The sequence below is a fragment of the Macadamia integrifolia genome, unplaced genomic scaffold (genome assembly GCF_013358625.1).
Source record: "Macadamia integrifolia cultivar HAES 741 unplaced genomic scaffold, SCU_Mint_v3 scaffold704, whole genome shotgun sequence".
NCBI lineage: Eukaryota > Viridiplantae > Streptophyta > Magnoliopsida > Proteales > Proteaceae > Macadamia > Macadamia integrifolia.
In genome coordinates this window covers 1-20,327 of record NW_024870517.1, presented here as the reverse complement: position 1 = coordinate 20,327, position 20,327 = coordinate 1, and the positions used below count along the sequence as shown (strand labels likewise).

Sequence of the window (20,327 nt, the reverse complement as noted above, 5' to 3'; positions counted from 1 at the left end):
GTACCAGCTCCAACTCGAATCTGCCTCCTCCCACTTCCCCTACGTGAGGTAGAGGCCAGTCACCTAATGCACCCGATGCCCTACCGGTCCTTATGACACACGATGTTGCCACAATTATCACACCCTACCTCCAATTAGGCTAAGGTATGCGACATTGAACACCACATACAGTCAGTCTAACCCTCCAGGGTCACAGATGCAGTACCTTAATTTTACAATTGCCATCAAGATCACAATCTAAAATTAGAGTACGCTTGTAAAATCATATAATTACCATTGTGTCTAGATGATAAATTATATTATACAATCTCCATGTCTGAAAACAACCACAGGTTACACTTTTACTTACTACACATTTTATAAATATTTACATCAACAAAAATAATCGAAATAACAAGAAGTGAAATCCATCAGCAATTTGGTGTCTCATAGACACAAGCCTTACAACCGCAACCGAAATCCAATCCTACCTCAGCACCGGTTTTACCATCTGAAAAGCGTAATCATCGAGGGGTGAGCTTCATAAGCCTAGTGAGGGGTGTACTAATCACAAGCAAACAATTGATGCAATGCATGCTCAAACAAATTAGATGATGCTCATGATCCAATTTTAACACACAATACCTAGCAAACAATTACTAAGTCCAAGATAAGGTCTTAGTGCTACTACAGTACAGGTGGTATCCTTAGTCGCAAAAAATCCATCGGTCACCCAGTGATACAAGCTAGTTACAAGTCAAGAGCCTATAGGTCTCTGAATACCTATCGGTCACCCCACAAACCCCTCATGAATAACCACCCCTAACAACCACGGTCCTGGAAAACCCATCGGTCATCCACGTTGTGGGACAGCCACGGTCTTAGAAAACCCATCGATCACCTGTGTTGCATCCGCCTCTTGGTATAGTACATCGTACTGCAGATATAGTACTCTCACAAACATGCCATTCCTTAGGATTAGCCAGCACCTAACCCCCTACTGGCAAGGGGTGTAGCACCTGGGTTGTTATCTAAACCAAATGCAATCTACATTAATGTGTCTACCATCACCATACATACATACATCATCTGACCTCTAGGCCCACGGTACTGGAACACACCTCGGCCACACCGTACCCTAGACCATCAGAGTCACAATCATAACTATACTATTGATCTCTGGGCCCACGGTGCCTAAATTCCCCCTGGCCAAACCATGCCCTAAACTGTCAGTATCACAGTTACAACTGTAAAACCCATCCACAGAACCACAATCCATATTCACAATTCACAATCACATATCACAATAACTTACCTCACTTACCTCCGCATTCCAAATACCATTCCACAGTCTCATCATTCCATATTCATATGTTAGTAGATAATTATAGCAAAAGATGAACAAGTCCATCGTATCATAATCACAAACACAAAATTCATGCAAAAATAGAAAATAATGCAAAAACACTCTGTAAAATAAAATCAAATACCCACTCACCTCAAAACCGAATCTGATGTCATTTCACTAGATTCCCAAATCAAATTTACGTCCTCACTGGTATCTTTGGTTCCTATTTATATAGTGGGTTCAATTATTTATGAATAATAGTTCTATTGTCTTTATTGGTTTATTTTATGTAAACCCTACTATCTAGGTTCTGACGGGATTTCTTGTATTATACAATCCCCTATCCCTAACCTTCCCTTATTAAGCCCACTATTAGGGAATTATTGTAGTGGGTCCACACTGGGTTAGGGTACTCTGGGTCTCCCATAGTATCATCCTGGGTATTGTGGTTCAGGATACAATCCCTTCTCCTTGCATAGGTAAATTTTTGGGTAAATGATGTTAGAAGACCCAATTTACAGGTTCATTGCTGAACCCAAATGACTCCCAATAGCACATGTACTAACCCAATTTAAAGTCTCCGAAAAGCCCCCGAACTACCTCTACCCATAGGGTTAATTTGGGTAAAAGGATAGGGAGCATATCACACAAGGGGCAGGGTGCTAACCAGCAAAACAGGGGTGATTGGGCTTAAAAAACACCCAAACCGGTGGGTGTCGATCTGCTGGCCGCTTGCCCCAACTAGCGGGTCATTTCTGCAAAAAAATTCTACAATCCCACAAGTTGTTCTACGAATTTCCTCAACTTGGACTGCTCATGGTCGATGGGTATTGTCCATGGCAACATGGGGAAGGTCTCTCATTGTCCCTAGGGTCATTATACAGTTCCTAAAGTCAACAATTATAATAATAAAATTCTGCCCTATTATATTCCCCAATTTTCTTCCCTGCTATCACGTTTATGGGAGATAAATCCCAAAAAGCTCAATAAGATCAATATATCATCCCTCTAGATGAAGAAACTTCTAGATCAAGGGTATTAGGGTTACTTAGCATACATGATGGATACTGAGGTAGAGGCTAAACCATTGACTAAGATAAATGTGGTGAGGGAGTTTTCATATGTATTTTCATATAATTTGACGAGATTGCCATCGGACCAAGACAGAGTTTGTGATAGACTTACTCACAAGGTAGGCACTTATGTCAAAAGCCCCATACTTCATGGCCCCCATAGAGTTGAAAGAACTATACGTACAATTACAAGACCTTTTGAAAAAGGGATTCATTAAACTTAGTGAGTCCCCATAGGGAACACTAGCACTATTCGTCAAGAATAAGGACGGAAGTATGGATTTGCGCATTGATTACCAAGAGCTGAACAAGCTAATCATCAAGAACCAGTATCCTTTACTAAGCATTGATGACCTATTTGAGCAATTGTAGGGTGCTAAGGTATTTTCTAATATTGACCTTAGATCGGGCTACCATCAGCTCAAGATCAAGGGTAGTGATGTGAGTAAGACAATTTCCCATGATTGAGTTCTTAGTAATGTCTTTTCAATTGACCAATGCATGATTGCATTTATGGACACTACGAGTTCTTGGTAATGTCTTTCAGAGTGACCAATGCATCGACTGCATTTATGGACTTGATAAACTAGATACTCCATGATGTTTTGGACAAGTTTGTTATTGTGTTCATTGATGACATCTTAGCATATTCCAAGAGTGCAGATAAAAATGCCGTCCACCTAAGGCTAGTACTACAATGTATGAGAGATAAGTAGCTCTATACCAAGTCCGGGAAGTGTGTGTTCTGGCTTCCTCAGGTGGCATTCCTAGGCCATATTGTCTCAAATAAGGGTATAGAGGTTGACCCAGGAAAGGTGAAAGCAGTGTTAGAATGACACATTCCCAAGAGTGCAGTAGACATCTTTAGCTTCCTGGGATTGGTTAGATACTACAAGAGATTTATTGAGAACTTCTCACGTATTTTGGCATCGATGACCCAACTAACACGGAAGTGCTTGAAATCTGAATGGCCCGATGCATGTGAAAAGAGTTTCCGAAACTTTACTTTTTGGGTATGCATTTATATTTTTCTTTCCTACTTAGAAGCTTTACTTGCACTTAGACATCCTTATTTCCAATATAGGATTTTTTATTTTCTATAAAAGGAATAGGCAGCTTTTGTGGTTACTTTAGATTGATAAATAGAGGGCTACTTGTCCTTGGCCTCTAATGGTGACCTTATTATGCAATGCAAAAAATTAGACTTGGTTTCCCATTCCTTAGTTATGGGATCTGTTGGATCTTAGTTATGTATCAAAGATTGATAAGCTTTTCAAACAATGCTCCAAGCACTACAAGTTAAACACAAGTGTTGAAAGTCTGAAAAATGTCTGTGGAGTAGAAAATGTGTAAGAGACAAGGTCCGGCTCACCACAGAAAGTATATGGCTCAAAGAATTGATCACCCATGAAAGCCTTGAGGATGGTATGTGATCCTACCACCATGAAATAACTAAATTAAGTAGTTCCCAAAACTTTACAAATAACCAATTCAATGGAGATTTTTAATGAAAAATGGAGTGCTCTATAATTTTTTATTCAATTGATTGAGTTCAAAAAATGCTTAAACAATTATGCTTCTTTTTTTTAACCAAATTCTCAAAAATTTTAGACTGGGTTTAGATTGATAGAGATCCAGACAGATCAACTTGCATTAGGGATGTGTTTTATTTACGTATGGTTTGATATTTATTTATCTTTATTTTTTGTTGTTGTACTGTTCTTAGTACTTACTCCAACCAATTTGCCTTGTCCTCTTTGTCTTTTCCAGCAATGACTGTTATGATTGCCCTATAATTTAATTGGTGTGGGAAAGTGTCCAGAAATATTGACCCATATATGTATGCATACATGGACATGGTTTCTGACATCTACAATTCAGTCCTTAAGCATATCCCTGTAGGATAACATGTTATGTTCAATGTCAAACATGTGTTTGATAATGGACTTATTGAGGTGATAAATGATTTTGCCATGTATCAATTGTTTGATTTGGATGTACTGGTTGTAATCACATTATAAGTGTATGATCTTAAAGTTAACCATGGCCAAGTGGATATAGAGAAGAGTTTGAGGAATTTGATTCCACAATTGATGGTACTACCCAGAGAGGGTAGACTAGTGCCAGAACTCATAGGGAAAACTAGCCTATTAAAAGGGGTGGTGGTGCATGCAAGGCTATGACTTGTGCAACAAGCAGTGGTAGTGGTTCTATTGGTAAAGCTTCTGCTACTACTACTAATAGAGGAAAAGCTTCTGCTAATATTGTCAATGGAAGAGCTACTGGTACAAGTGTTGCAAATAATACTGACTTGACAAGGCCTCTAAGGTGTTGAAAGACAATTGGTAAAATGCTGCTAATTTTGAAGAATCATTCGATAGTTCTCATTAAGTCAGTTCCAATGAAGATTGGGATCAATAGAGTAGAGATAATGTTGATGATGGAAGTGCGAGGGAAGAAAATCAGTCTAATGGGACTGATTTTAAAAGGAAGTATGAGAGAATTAGTGATATAGCCAAGGTGTTAAATATCAATTTGATTCTAAAGATGATGTTGGTGTTGGTGATGTTAATAAAGTAAACTTTGAAGAAGGGGCTATATTTAAATATGTGAACCATTTCAGGGCACATTTCAAGATTCTGTCATTCAGGAAGGTTTCCAGATTGTGAGACCAAAAGATGAGAGAGCTAGGATAACTGCTATATGTCAGGAAAAGGGTTGTATATGGAGCCAACAGAGGATGTAAGAACAAATATGATTAAGACATTTACCGATTTCAGATTTGAATGATTTGAGAATTACTCACCACGGTGGGATCTCCAAACCATACAAGGAGACCAGGTATACCTCACAAAAATAGGAAGAGAGAAGTTGGTGAGGCACACCCTAGTGAGTTCAGGCAGAGATCATGAAGCTTAAGATGTGGTATATGCGGAAAAGTATGCCCTAAAAAGAGGACTTGCAAAGGAGATGATGTGAAGGGGAAGAGAGCTTCTACTAGTAGGATAGTTGGTGTAAAGGTATGACTAATATCCTTTTGTTAAAACATTTAATTGTTCTATTACTAAAATAGATGTGGCTGATATATTCTTGCTTGTGTAGAGAAAGCGAAGGGATGGTCATCAAGGGTTTGATATCTTCAATTCCCAAAGATTAACCAGGTCACAAACATGCTACGAACACACAAGAGACTACACAAGAGAGGACCATATCATAGTTAGCAACCAAGTACACATGGAGTAAAGCAGCAAAATCAATAGCAACTGTAAAAGCTAATAAGAAATGAAAGACTAGGTTTCAATGACATGATAGAGCTGGACATGCAGAGAAAGGGTGTTGTAGTGTTGAAAATTTAGGGAATTTGAAACAATTAAGTGTATTTTATATGCTTTGAAAATGTGTGCTTTTTAAATAAAATGTGTGGGATTTTGAATTTTAACTGGTTCTATAAAATTTGGAATGATAATTATGATATTATCTTATTGTTTACAGGTTCTTAAAAGTTTCTGTGTATACAAGTCTACCAATAAGCTCATGTATTAACATAAATGTTGTCAAAATTTTCTACTGAGGTTTAGACCATTTTTTGGAATGATGGTTATGACAGTATTTTGGTAATGTATATACAGGTTTGTACAATAAGGTCCTATTTTTAGAGAAATGTTGTATGTTAAAAAATGAGACTCAGATCATTTTTCATCTAAAATGAAGAGGTATACATCATAATATGTTTGTATGTAGTAACAAAATTTAGAAAGAAGACACAATGGGCTTCACAACATAAAACCATTATATTTCATCAATACGAGAACTTGTTCCTTGTTCCTTACATATTGAAAACCTTACAACTTTTTGATATATCTACCCTAGTAGAAGTGACTTTTTTTTTTTTTCATTTTTTTAACTAAAACATGAAGGTATTTCAAAATTTTCCTTTAAGTATTGTTTTAGTAGAAACTTCATATTAAAGATTAAATATTATGAATGTTCAGAAGAAAGGAAGTTTGAAGTCATCAAGACGAAGAATGAAGTAAAGAAGTGATGAAGCATAAAGGTCAAGAATAGAACGGGAGTATGAAATCACCAAAGCTTGAAGAAAAACCTAAAGGTATCAAGACTTGAATAATGAAGGCCTCAAGAATTGAAGACTTGAAGACATTAAATAATGAAAGGTCAACGTGAAGATACTAGAAGACCATTTGCCCGAAGACTAATAGAAGTCTTGAAGATCTTAATTCAACGTAATAGCACACACATTGCACGCACAACACTGCATGCATTTGTCACACCCTGCCTCAAATTGCCCAAGGTATGCGCATTGGATTCCCAACCCAGTCACCCTACTGTACCCAGGATCATAGACACTATGTACAATCCACACAAATCCTCGAGAACATCTATCATAATCAGAGTACGTATATATGATCCATACAGAGTATATACATGGTGATCTGAACTACAGTGATACAAATAATACATGCCCACAATAAAATTTCCATAGGTTATAATATCAAACAAAAAAAATCTTACAATCCAATGATAAAATAAATAAATAAATAAGCAGAAGGAACATCTCATCCAGCTTTATTATGTCTAGCAGACTCAACCTTCTAACCGTACTAAACAATTGTCGGCCTCAACTCCAATTTCTCCATCCAAAAACATATATCAACGAAGTGTAAGCTTCACAAGCCCAGTGAGCTGTAAGCAGGCAACCACACATATCTAAATATGATGCAGTTACATGCTCACACAGAAGCCATATCAAGATGCCCCAAATGCATAATCCACATGATCCATTTATTATTTTAATTTCCATTCTAATTACTAAGTCTCAATACATGGGTATAAGTGATATAAGCAACATAGGTGGTATCCCCTTCTTAGTAAGTCGGGCCTCAGAGATACAAGCTAGTTGTAAGCAGGAGTCAGTCAGTCCTAGAAAGAACCTCAGTCCCCTAGCCAGTCCCTAAATAGTAACCCTTGACAATCATGGTCTCGGAATCCCACACTGTTATCGGTCTCCAATGTTGTTGGACAGCCATACAAACAGTAAGTTGTACCATGCTGTGCCCTCTCAAGATATAGTACGCCGTATCTAGGCGTAGTAGTCCTCCACGAAGTGGGATTAGCTAATACCTTACCCCTATCAGCAAGGGGTTGTAGCACTAAGATGTGATCCTGACCATATGCATCTACGTGCATCCATAGCAACCATTGCATCCAATCACACAGTTGTGGCCATAACTGTAAAACTGACCTCTGAGCCCACGGTACTAGAATCCGCACCTTGGCCACACCGTGCCTCAGACCGTCAATATTATAATCATCACCACACAACTACCGTACATCCACAAAACCTCAATCATATCAACTCGGTAAAATCATGCTACATGTGTAATATATATACTTTTGAACAAAATAAATCCAAAACATGGTATCCGTCACATTACACATGAGCATGCAAAACATAAAAAGGTAAAGTTTTAACTTCGTGCAGTTGTCCAGCTCCAAACCTTCTCCCAGCTGCGGCAGCACCCCTGGTACCCTTCTACCTCTTCTGGTAGCATGTAGGGAGAAACAACAGTAGCACCAGCAGAGGTAGAGGAACTGTAGTAGTAACAATGGTAGCACACTGCCCCCCCTTCCTTCTTCTTCTTCTTCTTCTTCTTCTTCCTCCTTCCTTCCTTTCCTTCTTCTTTCTTCCTCTTTCTCCCTTCTCTACTCCACCAAATTCAGCAGTATAGAGGGTGAATAGCGACACCCCAAACTCTATTTATTTTTCCAAAATAGACCTTAGGGTTTGTTTGGCTATTAACCCTGAAAATAACCTATTAATTTATACATTTTAAGATTAAATAACTAAACACAAGCTCCACTGTTCCTTATGAAAATTAGTGCATTAGAACCCTTAAATATACCTCTATACATGGTAGGAATGAGCATAATTATATTGCAATGGATTGGGGACCACAATAGAAAAAACCTAAATTTTTACATTCTGCCACTCAAACCGGCTGGTCGATTTGCCATTGTAGGACTTGTCGGATCCCTTCTTTGTGATCCAATTACTGTCCTACCTCTTGGGCTTGCAACTCCAGCCAAAGTAAGATTGCCCCACCTCTCTTTTGGCCATTTGTACTCTTCCCTTGGGTCTGTGGGCCAGCCCAATTCTCATCCTTGCTTCTGTATACCACAAATCCACAACAAGGCAACTCACCTCCTGTTGTGAGCTGTGTCATACCCTTGAACTCAGTTGCTTCAAATTTAAGGGTGTTACAACATTTGCATAAGCACATCATCATCCTAGAATGACGTTAGGTGATGCCCAATGACTAAGCAATGAGACCCAAAAAGCTTGGATACATGTACATGTTGGTTATAACATGTCATGACAATTGTTGAGATTATAGCAAGGTCCACATTCAAGGGAATTTTAGTCATTTTTACTATCTTCATCTAAAGACACTTTCTTCTACAAAAGTGTATAACATTAAGTTTTGAAACCAATGTAATTTGAATCATCTCAATCCGAATAAGAACGAGGAAGATATAGTTGTTTTCGTATAGTCTGTCTGAACAGAAGAAAAAAATCAGAGGCCTACTGGTAACTTCCAGTAGAGTTCTATTTCGATAGAACTTGTCACTTTAGCCAACGATAACCAACCAATAACAACAGGACCCTGTCGGTGCCCGACCAAATGCTTCCCGGTAAGGTCTCCAGCTAGCCAGATGCCTACCAGATGGCCTATGGACTTTCTTAAAAGCTATTTTTTGTATTCCAATAGCTATATTCCTCCAATGGTTATATGTTTGAGTTCCAGCCTTGCTATATAAGCATATCTTCAAAGAAGAACTCAACTCTTTTCATACAAGTCTTCTTTGATTGGTATTCTATTGTAAGCATTGAGAAGACATCAATGTGCATACATTCTATACTTTGCATATCATACACACACCATACAAGGTAACATCCTATCATCTTATTTTCATTGTAAGATTGTTTAGTCCAAGAGTTGGTTTAACTCTAGGAATGAGCTCGTTGTTTACACAAGTGTTAGACTGCACTTCGACTTGCGTAAGGACCCTCTCATCCTTGAAAGGGATTGTAAGGGCCCTTTCATCCTTGAAAGATATTTTAAAAGATCTTCTCATCTTGTAAAGATATTGTAAGGATCTTTTTATCCTTAAAAGAGTTTGTAAAGGTGATTCCTTCCCACCTACTATATTAAAAGGGAAAAACTAGTGGATACCTCTCAACGTGATCTTGTGAGGAGTGGACTAAAATTAAGTTGAGTCCAACTGCTATAAATATCTGTGTTGGTTGTGATTGTTTTTATTCTTATATTTCACACTTTTAAATACAATCACATCTACGATTTAAAAAGGCGAGAAAATTCTAAATCCACTAGTGATAGCCTATTCACCCCTCTAGGTCATCCAACAAGACTTCTCTAAATGCTTCATTCTCTTCTTCAAGCATCCTTCATCTGTTGATTTTCTTGACTTCTTTCACCAACATTTGTTTGAGAATTTTTTGTCTGAGGATTGCCTCTGATAATAGGCAGTAAACTTGGGGAATCTATAGGTTCACATCATGAGAAAAATCCACAATCATTTAGATAGCAGTAGTATAATTTGTTCGGATGGCTCCTTGACTCTGATATTCGTATTGATGCCCATTTTGGTTTTTGACATTTACATCATACATTGACATACTTTTTAATGGACCTTTAGTGCTATCGTTAACACTTGATGTTGACATAGTTTAACTGAAAATTAAACATTGTAACATATAAATTCCAAATTTTCATAACAAGAACAGTTTAGGTTAAGAAAAAAATTATTTCTGCATTAGGATAAGTGTTAGCGTTAACATATGGGGCATCATCTATGATAGATAGGTTAATTCCATTTGATTTTAGTGGCTGGTGATGTTGATGACGATAATGGTGTTATAGAGGAAATCAGTAGAGAATGACAAAAGAGGCCTTATCATTAGACATATTCTCATACAAAAAGCATCGGGACATTAGGAACCATTCACAAACATAAGTTAACATTAAGTGAAGAGATCACAAAAAATGGGTTGAATCCGACAATAGCATACATAATTAAGATATGGATCCATCATAAGAAACCAATACCTATTTACATAGACAGATATGATCTGCTCAATGGTTTGGGTACCAGGTAAAATTTGATACTTTGCAGGTATAATTTGGTTAATAGTTCATAAAAATCAAACCTCAAACCAATTGGATTTGATAATATACTGCCTTCAAGAACATCAGTAAGAGATGATGGAAAGAGCTGATATTACCATTGAGTGGAGGTCTTGATGGGTGGAGGCAGTCCTCAAAATCTCAGGCCAAACTAGTGGCTAAATTCTGAGATTTCTCAATTCTTAATAGTTCAGTTGAACAGATTTTTTATATTAGACACACTACAACTCATTACAGCAAAAGGATTGCTTTCAAGGAGGATAATAACCTTCTTTAATTGCAGCCGTTCAAGACTGAAAAATTGTAGAGATGCTTTGGTAGAGGGAGAACACCGAATGGAACTTATGACAGAAGCAGCAGCCACACAGAATCACATCGCCTTCTCTATCTCCTTCCCCGGAGATGATGACTACCTCCTTTACAATTGTTGTAGATAGGGTTAAATTTTCACTACCTCTTACACTCTGTTCATTTTTTATTTGGGGGAAAAGGGTTTAAGAAGCAATAAGGATTAAATAGGTAATTATTTTAGTTGAATATTTCATAAGGCTAAAATCATCTTTTACCCATCCAAACTAACACCACACTAACAACATCAACGAATAGGGGAAGGGGATGTAATTTCTGAAAACATAGGAGAGATTTATAATAAGAGCAAAGTACAAGGGAGAGGGATGTAAATTACTCAAGATATTATTTATTCCTCTAGTTAGTACTCCTCATGAAGGACTTTTGGTGTTTTCCCTTTTCAAGAAAGGGTTACCTCACAACCAAAATAGCAGCAATCTTTCTATCCACACAACTTCCAATAGAGGTGTCAATTGGTCGGGCTGAGTTTGTCACAGTTGGACCTAACAAGACTTGATCATTTTGAAGCATTGCGCTGTGACCAACCATTAATCTAATCGGGCTCACAATGGGCAGGCATGGTATTGTTTATTTGGTTGATCAGGCTTTAATCGCTTAAATGGCTGTTTAATTGTAAATAAGCTATAAATGGACAGTCACTAAAAACATGTATTATGCAATAAATCCTCTAATCCCCAACCATTTGGCCAAAGATAAGGTTCAATTAACCTATCTTTCTCCCCACTTTTATATTAAAACCATATCTTGACATTGCCCTCTTTTACTTTATGTAAAATGAAAATTTTATGTAGTGATTAAAGGTTCAAGCCACGTTGAGCTAAAAAGGGCCGGACTTATAATTTGTCAGTCTGGTCCGGTGACCAACGTTTAATGGCCTTGCACTGAGAACAACCAATTATAATTAAATTGAATTAAATCCAACACGTTTATTAATTAGACCAAGTCAATTTGGGCTTTAAATGATCAGGCTTGGGCCTGTATTTTTTTTTTTTTTGTTAGAAAAAGAAAATATTATTATAAAATTAGAATGGCTTTAACAAACTATCAATGTCCGTAATTAGTGGTTTCCTACTCATTGCTTCTACCGCTAGCTTCTTAAGCAATAATATAAAGTTGTTGTTTTGCTTAATACATAACATGGGTTTATCACAAAATGCTTAGTAGTTAGAAGTAGGGGAGCTGAGGTCCACGTCCATCTGTGAACATTGTCACTTTCCCAAAAATATTGAATTTTTCTGATATTGGTCCAGATTTCATCTATCTCCCATCCCTCTCCAGTGGCCTTTGTCCATCTGTATAAAAGACCTCGAGCTGCTGCCTCCGTTCCATTTCCTGTTGACATATAGTTAGCTTGGAATAAGTGACAAGTACCATTTGTAACAATGGCCAGAGCCCATCCTGCTAATTGTTTTTTAGAGTTACAAACCCCTATAAAACATAGGGTCATTTTTTTTTTGTAAAGGGATAGGGCCGAAAGAGGCATCGCTCAGTTCCATTCCTAGATTGGGTGTTTGTTGTTGAAAGTGAGCCTGATTCCGATGATGCCAGATATAATAGCAGGTTAAAATGAATAAAGTAAAAAAATGAGTCAACAAATTCCTGGGGACAGCGTGGAAAAAATACTTGATCACAGACTGCACAGAAGAATAATTAAAATTTTCAGTTCTTAGGCCAAGGGGTCCAGCCGCCCAAATCCTTCGTGAGAATTCACAAGTAGGGAAAAGATGACAAGTATTCTCACTCAAATTGTGGCACAAACCACAGATGGGTCCATGTCAACCCATCTACTCAAAATATCTTTTGTGGGAATGCCATTGTGGGCAATTCTCCAAAAGAAAGCCTTAAACTTGGGATGGATTTTCAATTTCCAAAAAACAAGGCCACCATTTTGAGCAAGGTAATAAGCAAGAACACCTATTTGAGCATTCACCAGTGTTGGTAAACAAACTTGTTTTAAGAAATATGGTCGCTTTTTTCGTAGATAGAGTGCCATCCTTAGAGAGGTGACACCACCACCTATCACGGCTATTAAAAATGGGAATTTGTAAAATAGAATTTGCGACATGAGGGGGAAGGAAATAATTCAAAAGATGAGAGTTCCAAACATTGTTTTGAATAAAGCTACTTCCCTTAGTGGAGTAATCAGATGAAGTAGGGGAAAAAATTATTAATTTCATATAACCGAGGATAGGAATTTGACCAAGGATCTGACCAGAAAAAAGATTCGTTCCCATTTCTAATTCTTTTTGTGACCAATTTAAGAAGAGGGAGGATACTTACAATGCTATTCCAACAAAAAGGCCCCTTTAAGTATTCTTCTGGTTAAAAATGGAAACATTGTGAAAATACTTGGCCTTAAGAATCGAAGCCCAGAGAGAGAGTCAGCCTCCGTGAGGAGGCACCACCCCAACTTGATTAAAAGGGTTTTATTATGAGAGGAGTCTTAAGGCCAAAACCACCCAGGCATTTAAGGGAGCAGATTTTGGGCCAACCAATAAGTTGAAGTTTTTTGGTATCAAGATAGCTACCATTCCAGGTGAATCCAGTGCATAGCGCTGGTTGCAGCCTTTGCTGGAGTCTAGAAAACCCCTTCGGACTGGCTTATGAGAATAAAAAACCCATCCAAAGCTTTAATATTTCTTATAGAAACTCCTTAATAGTTTGAGCATAAGATTAATTTAAGTAGGCTGGGTTTTTTTTTTTTTTTTTTGGGGGGGGTGTGGTAGTGATCTTGGCACTTCAAACTTGAAAATGCCCTGAAACTTTACAGGTGTGGACAAGGGCCATGGTCACTTTGCCCTAAATTTGGGTGACACTGGAACTGAGATATCCACGGCCGTAACCAACCACGTCCATGACCATTTCGCATCACCCCTCATAAGCACCAGTGGTCAACACTATCTCAGGCTCTGGCCATTTTGGGCAGGCGAATTATTCAGACTACTTTTACCCAGATGATGATGATAATAATAATAATAATAACAACTAAATAAATAAATAAATATTCCGACTCACCAACCATTTCGCAAAAAAACACAATCTTAGGCCTAGGCCTGCACATCATATTAACATTATTTGTTTTAAACCATATTCCATGGTTCTCTTACCTTCAGAAAAACTAGCCCGACCCCAAATAGAAGCTAGAAAACCCAAGTTGCTTCTATTCTTCAGTTATTGACCCAAAAATGCAAATGCACCAACATTTTAATTTACAGGTCAATCGTTTTAAAGCATGCTCTAGCTATACATAAAACTTATGATACAAAAGAACCACTTAACTTCCCAATCCATTCTTGCCCATCCTCTTTCTTTTTTTTCTTTTTTCCCCCTTCTTGAGGGGTTTATCCATTCTGTGCCCTATCACCTAATGCTCTAATGTAGAAGTTGATGGCCGATCGTCGGGCTGCTTCTCAATTATCACACATCTTGAATGTGGACCACAAAGGCTCAGTAGCACCTGTAACACAAGCCATAAAGAAATGGTTAAGCCATTGGAACTCACTGGAAAATTTGATCAAGTCAAGTGGTCAAGGTAAGCAGAAGATGAAGTATATGATTGTCATGGAACCTATCAACACAATGATCTCCCAAAAGAAGCCAAATTATACCAGAATTCACGTTAACTAAAAGGGTTGCACCCAGTGCAGATCCTGCTCTCACAGGGCCCTGGGGAGGGTTTGATTCAGGCGGATCCTAAGCTTCGGCAATTTTTATATTTGATAGACACTCTTAGACTTGAATCAGTATCTTCATGTTAGCTTCTAATCACACAAGTGACGCAGCTATTCTAACTCCTGGTCTCCATTGGATTATGCCTAGAAGCTGATTACATGGTTTAAAAAAGACACATTTCTATCTCAATGTGTATGGAGGGGTCTCCCCTTTTGAATTTCATTGAACTTCATCCTACCCGATCCAATTACAACCAATGCCTAGAACTTGCAGAAGGTGATATAAAGTGGAAAAGAAAAACCACATTTCTATCTCAATGTGTATGGAAGGGGTTTGGTCTCTCTCTCGCTCTCTCTCTCTCTCTCTCTCTCTCTCATTGGAATTTGTATCTTCTAGAAGCTTAGATTTCCAGCTTTTACTAAAGAAGAAAAAAAAAAAAAAAAAAAAAAAAAGAGTGAAAAGGATAGTTCAAATTGAATTGAATTACAGGTTTTTCAAAAAAAAAGACTTACGGGCAAAAACACAAGCCCATGCAAGAACCCGAGCAAGACTAGTGCCAGGTACATTTGGAAGTAATAAACCTGCAAAAGAACTGGATTAGAGAATAGAAAATGATAGCTCCACATCATTTAGAAAGCAGTTAAAGTTGTAGCAGAGACCACAAAAACTTCCGATCTTGCGAAACAGAGGACGATCACTCCAACTAGCTTCGTAAGTGTGATTCCACTACATGAAAAAAAAAAAAAAAAAAAAGAGGACACAAACACTTATTATTCATGCCATTTCACGGAAGGTGATAAAAAGTCATACGAGGGAAGGAGTCACGCAAATTGACAAAATTAAAAGAGCATGAACTAAATCTGGAAGTTCGATAGCACTGAAAATTGTTAACTTTCTCTCCTTTCAACAAAAGTGTGCCATGCGAGCTGGGGGGTCTAAATATCATTTTTTATTCAAGTGTATCGCATCAAATTTTACATTATATTTCTCGGCTAAAAATCAATTTTCAATGTTTAACACATGATCCAAATTCAATGGAATGACTAATACTTACGAAGTTTCTAGCATTAAGATTTGTTAGAATGTCAGTAACAATTTTTGCTGAAATTTTTTTTTTTTGGAAAACTATCAAAAGAAAAGGTTGGGCATGAGAAAATCATACGCCAGAAGCATCAATGCAGCATATGGTGTCAGGATTGCCATTATATCCTGTTGATATGGGAATGCAAGACGTTCAGGGATCTAGTAAGAACAGTTGGCAGGTCATAAATGGAGGCAAGAGGCTGAAGACCCATCTCCAGGATGAGTAACCACAGAAGACTGTGTGGGGACAGAACAGTTCACATAAAATGGTTCTCTGTGAAAACTGGCTGATTTCCCACATGATCCACTTTTAAGACTAATAAATCGTGAAAGCTCCAGTTCTGCTCTAACCCAGTTCACTAACCAGTCTGGTTCTCAATGTCATCATAGCATCAGTGCTAGACAAGTTCCAGGTATGACTGGCACTGGCATCAAATGTCACTACTCGATGTCACATGTTGAATTCTTTCCTGCCCATGTGAATTACAAACATTGAGTGTTCAAACAGCATTATTTCACAATCACTAGCTCTCAACACAACATCAATTTGACCCAAGAAAATCTGCCCTGCATCATGTGTGTGTGGGGAATTTTCCTATATTTTAGTATTAATCTCGACTGTTATTTCCACATCAACCAGCTGATGCACATGCACATGCTAATGTACTGGTCAACGGATCCAAATTCCAACACTGGTAGTTCATAAGCAGTAGTTACAGGCTTCCAGCCTAAAATAGATGCAACCAGCAAAAGACATGGTTTAAACATTTCTTTGGTGTAGCTAGCAATAGAGGAAACAAAACAAATGAATAATACTATAACCTGAATACAGAAGCTCCCATCGTACTCAGGGCCTCTACCGTCCGTTGAGCCCTATCTCCATGGCTGACCTGCACTTGGGCAGCAACAAATTATAATAACAACAGATACAAAATTCCATCAAAAGGATGTGTTGGTCCAGCCAAAGATGAATTGAATAAACATATGGTAATACTGACCGAGAAAGCATGTGTGATATGCACACAGAATTCAACAGCAATCCCGATAGACATTATAAGGTTTACAACAGAGACCGCATTCAATTGGACATTCAGAATTGCCATTACACCCTGCAAAGTTCCTTTTGTAAGACAAATATGCAATAGCAAAAATGAAAATTCAAATGATTAACATATGCCAAAAAAAAAAAAAAATCAGAAGGAAGCTATGACATATATGAAAATATATGAATTATTGTCTCCCGAACAATGTGCAGTAAATAGTGCACACCGAATCAAACCTAATACCTAGCCAGAAGGGCAAAAAACCATACATGTGTGCCCTCCAACCATGAAGATTCAATGACAATAGAGCCGTAACGGATCTAGAAGCAAACCTGTTGTTTTAGTCGGAACAATTCTGACAATGAAGAGATTTTCACAAAAGTATAGGTACAACTTTTCTCACTAAGATACAAATATTACAATCAATAGTTTTTTTTTTGGTAGATATTAGTCTATAACACTGATAAAGGCTTCAGTGAAAGCAGCACTACTAATTAAAAAATAAAATAACAAAAGGGGGAAAAAACTTGGAAAATTTTACTTTAATGGAAGAAAGTGTACCATGAGATCTATAATTATCATTGCCAACACAAGCGAAATAATAGCTGAACTCCATATACTGCATAAAGTAATTCAAGTATAAGAACCAAGTTAAGATTACTATGATTAAAAAGAAGGGACACATAACCTCCCTCCACTACTTATTTCTTTCAGACAAACAAACTAGCATTAGGCTAGAACAAAAATCAAGGAGAAAAAGGAATATAAACCTAGATGTGATGACCAGGCAAACAATGAATACAGCACCTGTTAAATCATCAAATAGAAGATCCAATCAGTTCTCAGATGGAAGTACAAGAAATCTGATGAAAATATCAAATTCAGTGCAATAAAATATAAGAACAAGTAAAATTTCGGATGCTGATTCATACATGATCATTTAGGCCAGGAACAAAGCAACCATCAACCACCACACCACATTTCTAAGGTTAATGTGGGCCTATATACTTGATTAAAGATGGTTTTCAAAGGCGATATTCTAGGCAGCTGGCAATCATTAGATCGCATTCTCCCTTCAACTGAATTTAATTAAAAGGAGAGAGAGAGAGAGAGAGAGAGAGAGAGAGACCAAAACCATTTGATTCATAAAGAGTTTGGATTATAGACAAATATTTGAGTAACACATCCCACGGGTATAAAACCCATATTTTTATTGCAAATAAAATAATGAAAATTCAATTATAAGTGGCAGTGACATCTGGTGTAATACCTACCAAGCAAGAGGTTTATATCAGGCTGATTGTCTGTCAGTCAAACTTCCACACTTTCATAGTTATTTGATACATGGAAAAAAAAATTTACTTCATTTTTTTTTTTTTTTGAAAGACCTCTCTACATCAATTTTTTATAGTTTCTTTTGACTTCATAATAGAGCTGTGAGTGCAGGTGTGTGCTTGCATGCCTAGGCATCTTAGGGTGTTGCTGTTAGTTTGGCTTACCATAATGTTTCTACATGACAGCATGTTCCCCCATGTCCACAGCACAAAGGGTAGCTGTCACAATTATGAACATGAAATCAATTCATTTATAAGCAGTCACAAACTTCACAAATTGCTCTAGTAATGATGGAATCACCAACGGCATTACATTTTGTTGCAATGTAAAAACCTTGTAACCAAAACCAGAAACCAGAAACCAGAAACCAGAAAAAAGAAGAAGAATAAAAGAAAGAGAGACCGAAAGCTGTCCAGAAACAGAGCAGCCTGCGATCAGTCCAGAATAGACTGATCGCAGGTCAATATGTTGTATATATATTGCATAAAACCAAAGGAGAAAATACATAAAAGCCCCTCACTAAGCCGCAGCCCTAAATTACCCAAATATGGACCCGATAGGACCAAAAGGCCCCTATTGGGTCCTGGTTCTGACGCTCATCCCTTATCGGGATTAGCTCTACTTCTCAACACTCCCCCTCAAGCTGGAGCATACACATCACCCATGCTCAACTTGGTACAACCATTGCGAAAAGTGGGAGCAAACAAAGACTTAGTGAACATGTCAGCTAACTGATCCGATGAAGGAACAAAAGGAGTTTCAATCAGCCTCTTTAGAACAGCAGCACGAACAAAATGACAGTCCACTTCTATGTGTTTGGTTCTCTCATGGAAGACTGGATTATTAGCAATATAAACCGCAGCTTGGTTGTCACAATACATTTTCATTTCATTGGCTTGATCATTGGAATCCCCAGCTCCAAGAGTAACGACCGCAGCCACATCAACTCAGCAGTGGAATGAGCAATGGCTCTGTAATCAGTTTTTGCATTGGATCGGGCAATAGTGGTCTGCTTTTTGTTGCGCCATGTAACAAGATTACCTCCAACAAATGTGAAGTATCCAATAGTAGATCTTCGATCACTAGCAGAGCCAGCCCAATCAGCATCAAAGTAGCCAACTAGTTCCATATGCCTATTAGGTCGATAAATCAACCCTTTTCCAGGGGCACCTTTTAGGTAACAAAGAACACGAATAGCAGCATCCCAATGGGCTTTCTAAGGAGACTGCATAAACTGACTAAGAACTCCAATAGCATAAGAAATGTCAGGACAAGTCACAATCAGGTAAATCAACTTGCCAATCAAGCTCCTGTATTGATGCCATAGTTGTCACGGCGCCAAGGCGAACCAAGGCGGCGGAGAGTTGTCTAAGCGCTTAGGCGAGAAGGCGCCCGCCTTAAGGCGAACTAGGCGAACAAGTGTTATTTTTTATTTTTTCAATTTTCTAACATTATTTAGTAAGTATATATACCTTGTATCATAAAAAATAAAGATTAAGCCACATCAAGTCATTAAAAATCAACATTTAGCCACATCAAATCATAAAAAATTAACATTAAGTCATATTAAGTTATAAAAAATCAACATTTAGAAAAATGCTCTAATTCTATAATAAGTTTGACTGGTCAAATGATTTTATTTTTACATGAGACTTTTTGTATTAGTTATAATATAAAACCAGCTTTCTAACAAGTCTAAGATTACTTAAATCTGAGTTGCAATGACAAAGTAATGCTTTAGTCAAACTTATTTTTAAGTGCGCGAATACTGTTAAAATCGCCTGAATGAAAATAATTTTATGAATATCAAAACAAAATATTTTTTTACCGGACTTTTGGTTTTTAGCAATGTTTTAACATGATAGAATTTATAAAATTTTCATAATTGAGAAAAACCCTAGCATTTAAAAGTTGAAAATCGTCCATATAACCAAAATCCAGTTTTTGTTCTTGGACTGGGGGGTTGACTTTTTATCCTTTTGGAATTTGATTTTTAAACTATTTTTTATTGGATTCAAATAGGGGGTATTTGCTTATTTATGAATAATATCTTAAGTAAATGAAATAACAAATATTAAAAACATTTACTTGAATGATATTTGGCATAAATAAGTGCCGAAACAGAAGGCAACATGCAGTGCAACAAGGCGGCTGTCGCTTAGGCCCCAGGCAAACCGCCTGGACGCCTAGGCGACGCCTT

The 20,327-nt window shown here is 37.5% G+C and overlaps 1 protein-coding gene and 1 long non-coding RNA gene across 2 annotated transcripts; both read right to left on the bottom strand.

The window, feature by feature from the left end:
• Nucleotides 1–281: 281 nt before the first annotated feature.
• LOC122069760 lies at nt 282–11,068 on the bottom strand. The gene is made up of 2 exons (XR_006137528.1): nt 10,894–11,068; nt 282–490 (listed from the first exon to the last, which is right to left on the bottom strand). It is a non-coding gene; the product is annotated as an uncharacterized LOC122069760 (long non-coding RNA).
• A 2,947-nt stretch (nt 11,069–14,015) lies between these two features.
• Nucleotides 14,016–17,704, bottom strand: LOC122069758 (NPC intracellular cholesterol transporter 1-like). Its single transcript, XM_042633839.1, has 7 exons — nt 17,563–17,704; nt 17,354–17,411; nt 16,748–16,858; nt 16,572–16,639; nt 15,326–15,392; nt 15,179–15,247; nt 14,016–14,451 (listed from the first exon to the last, which is right to left on the bottom strand). Exons 2-7 carry the CDS (start codon nt 17,372–17,374, stop codon nt 14,359–14,361), a joined length of 429 nt encoding a protein of 142 aa, XP_042489773.1. The 5' UTR covers nt 17,375–17,411; nt 17,563–17,704; the 3' UTR covers nt 14,016–14,358.
• Between the last annotated feature and the right edge of the window lie 2,623 nt (nt 17,705–20,327).

Excerpts from the sequence above, each read along its gene's own strand:
- LOC122069758 (XM_042633839.1), bottom strand. The coding sequence starts at position 17,374 with ATGATAATTATAGATCTCATG. Across the intron at positions 16,859-17,353 it reads TGATAATTATAGATCTCATG|GGTGTAATGGCAATTCTGAA; the intron begins GTACACTTTCTT and ends GGAACTTTGCAG. Across the intron at positions 14,452-15,178 it reads ATGGGCTTGTGTTTTTGCCC|GTGCTACTGAGCCTTTGTGG; the intron begins GTAAGTCTTTTT and ends CTTGTGTTACAG.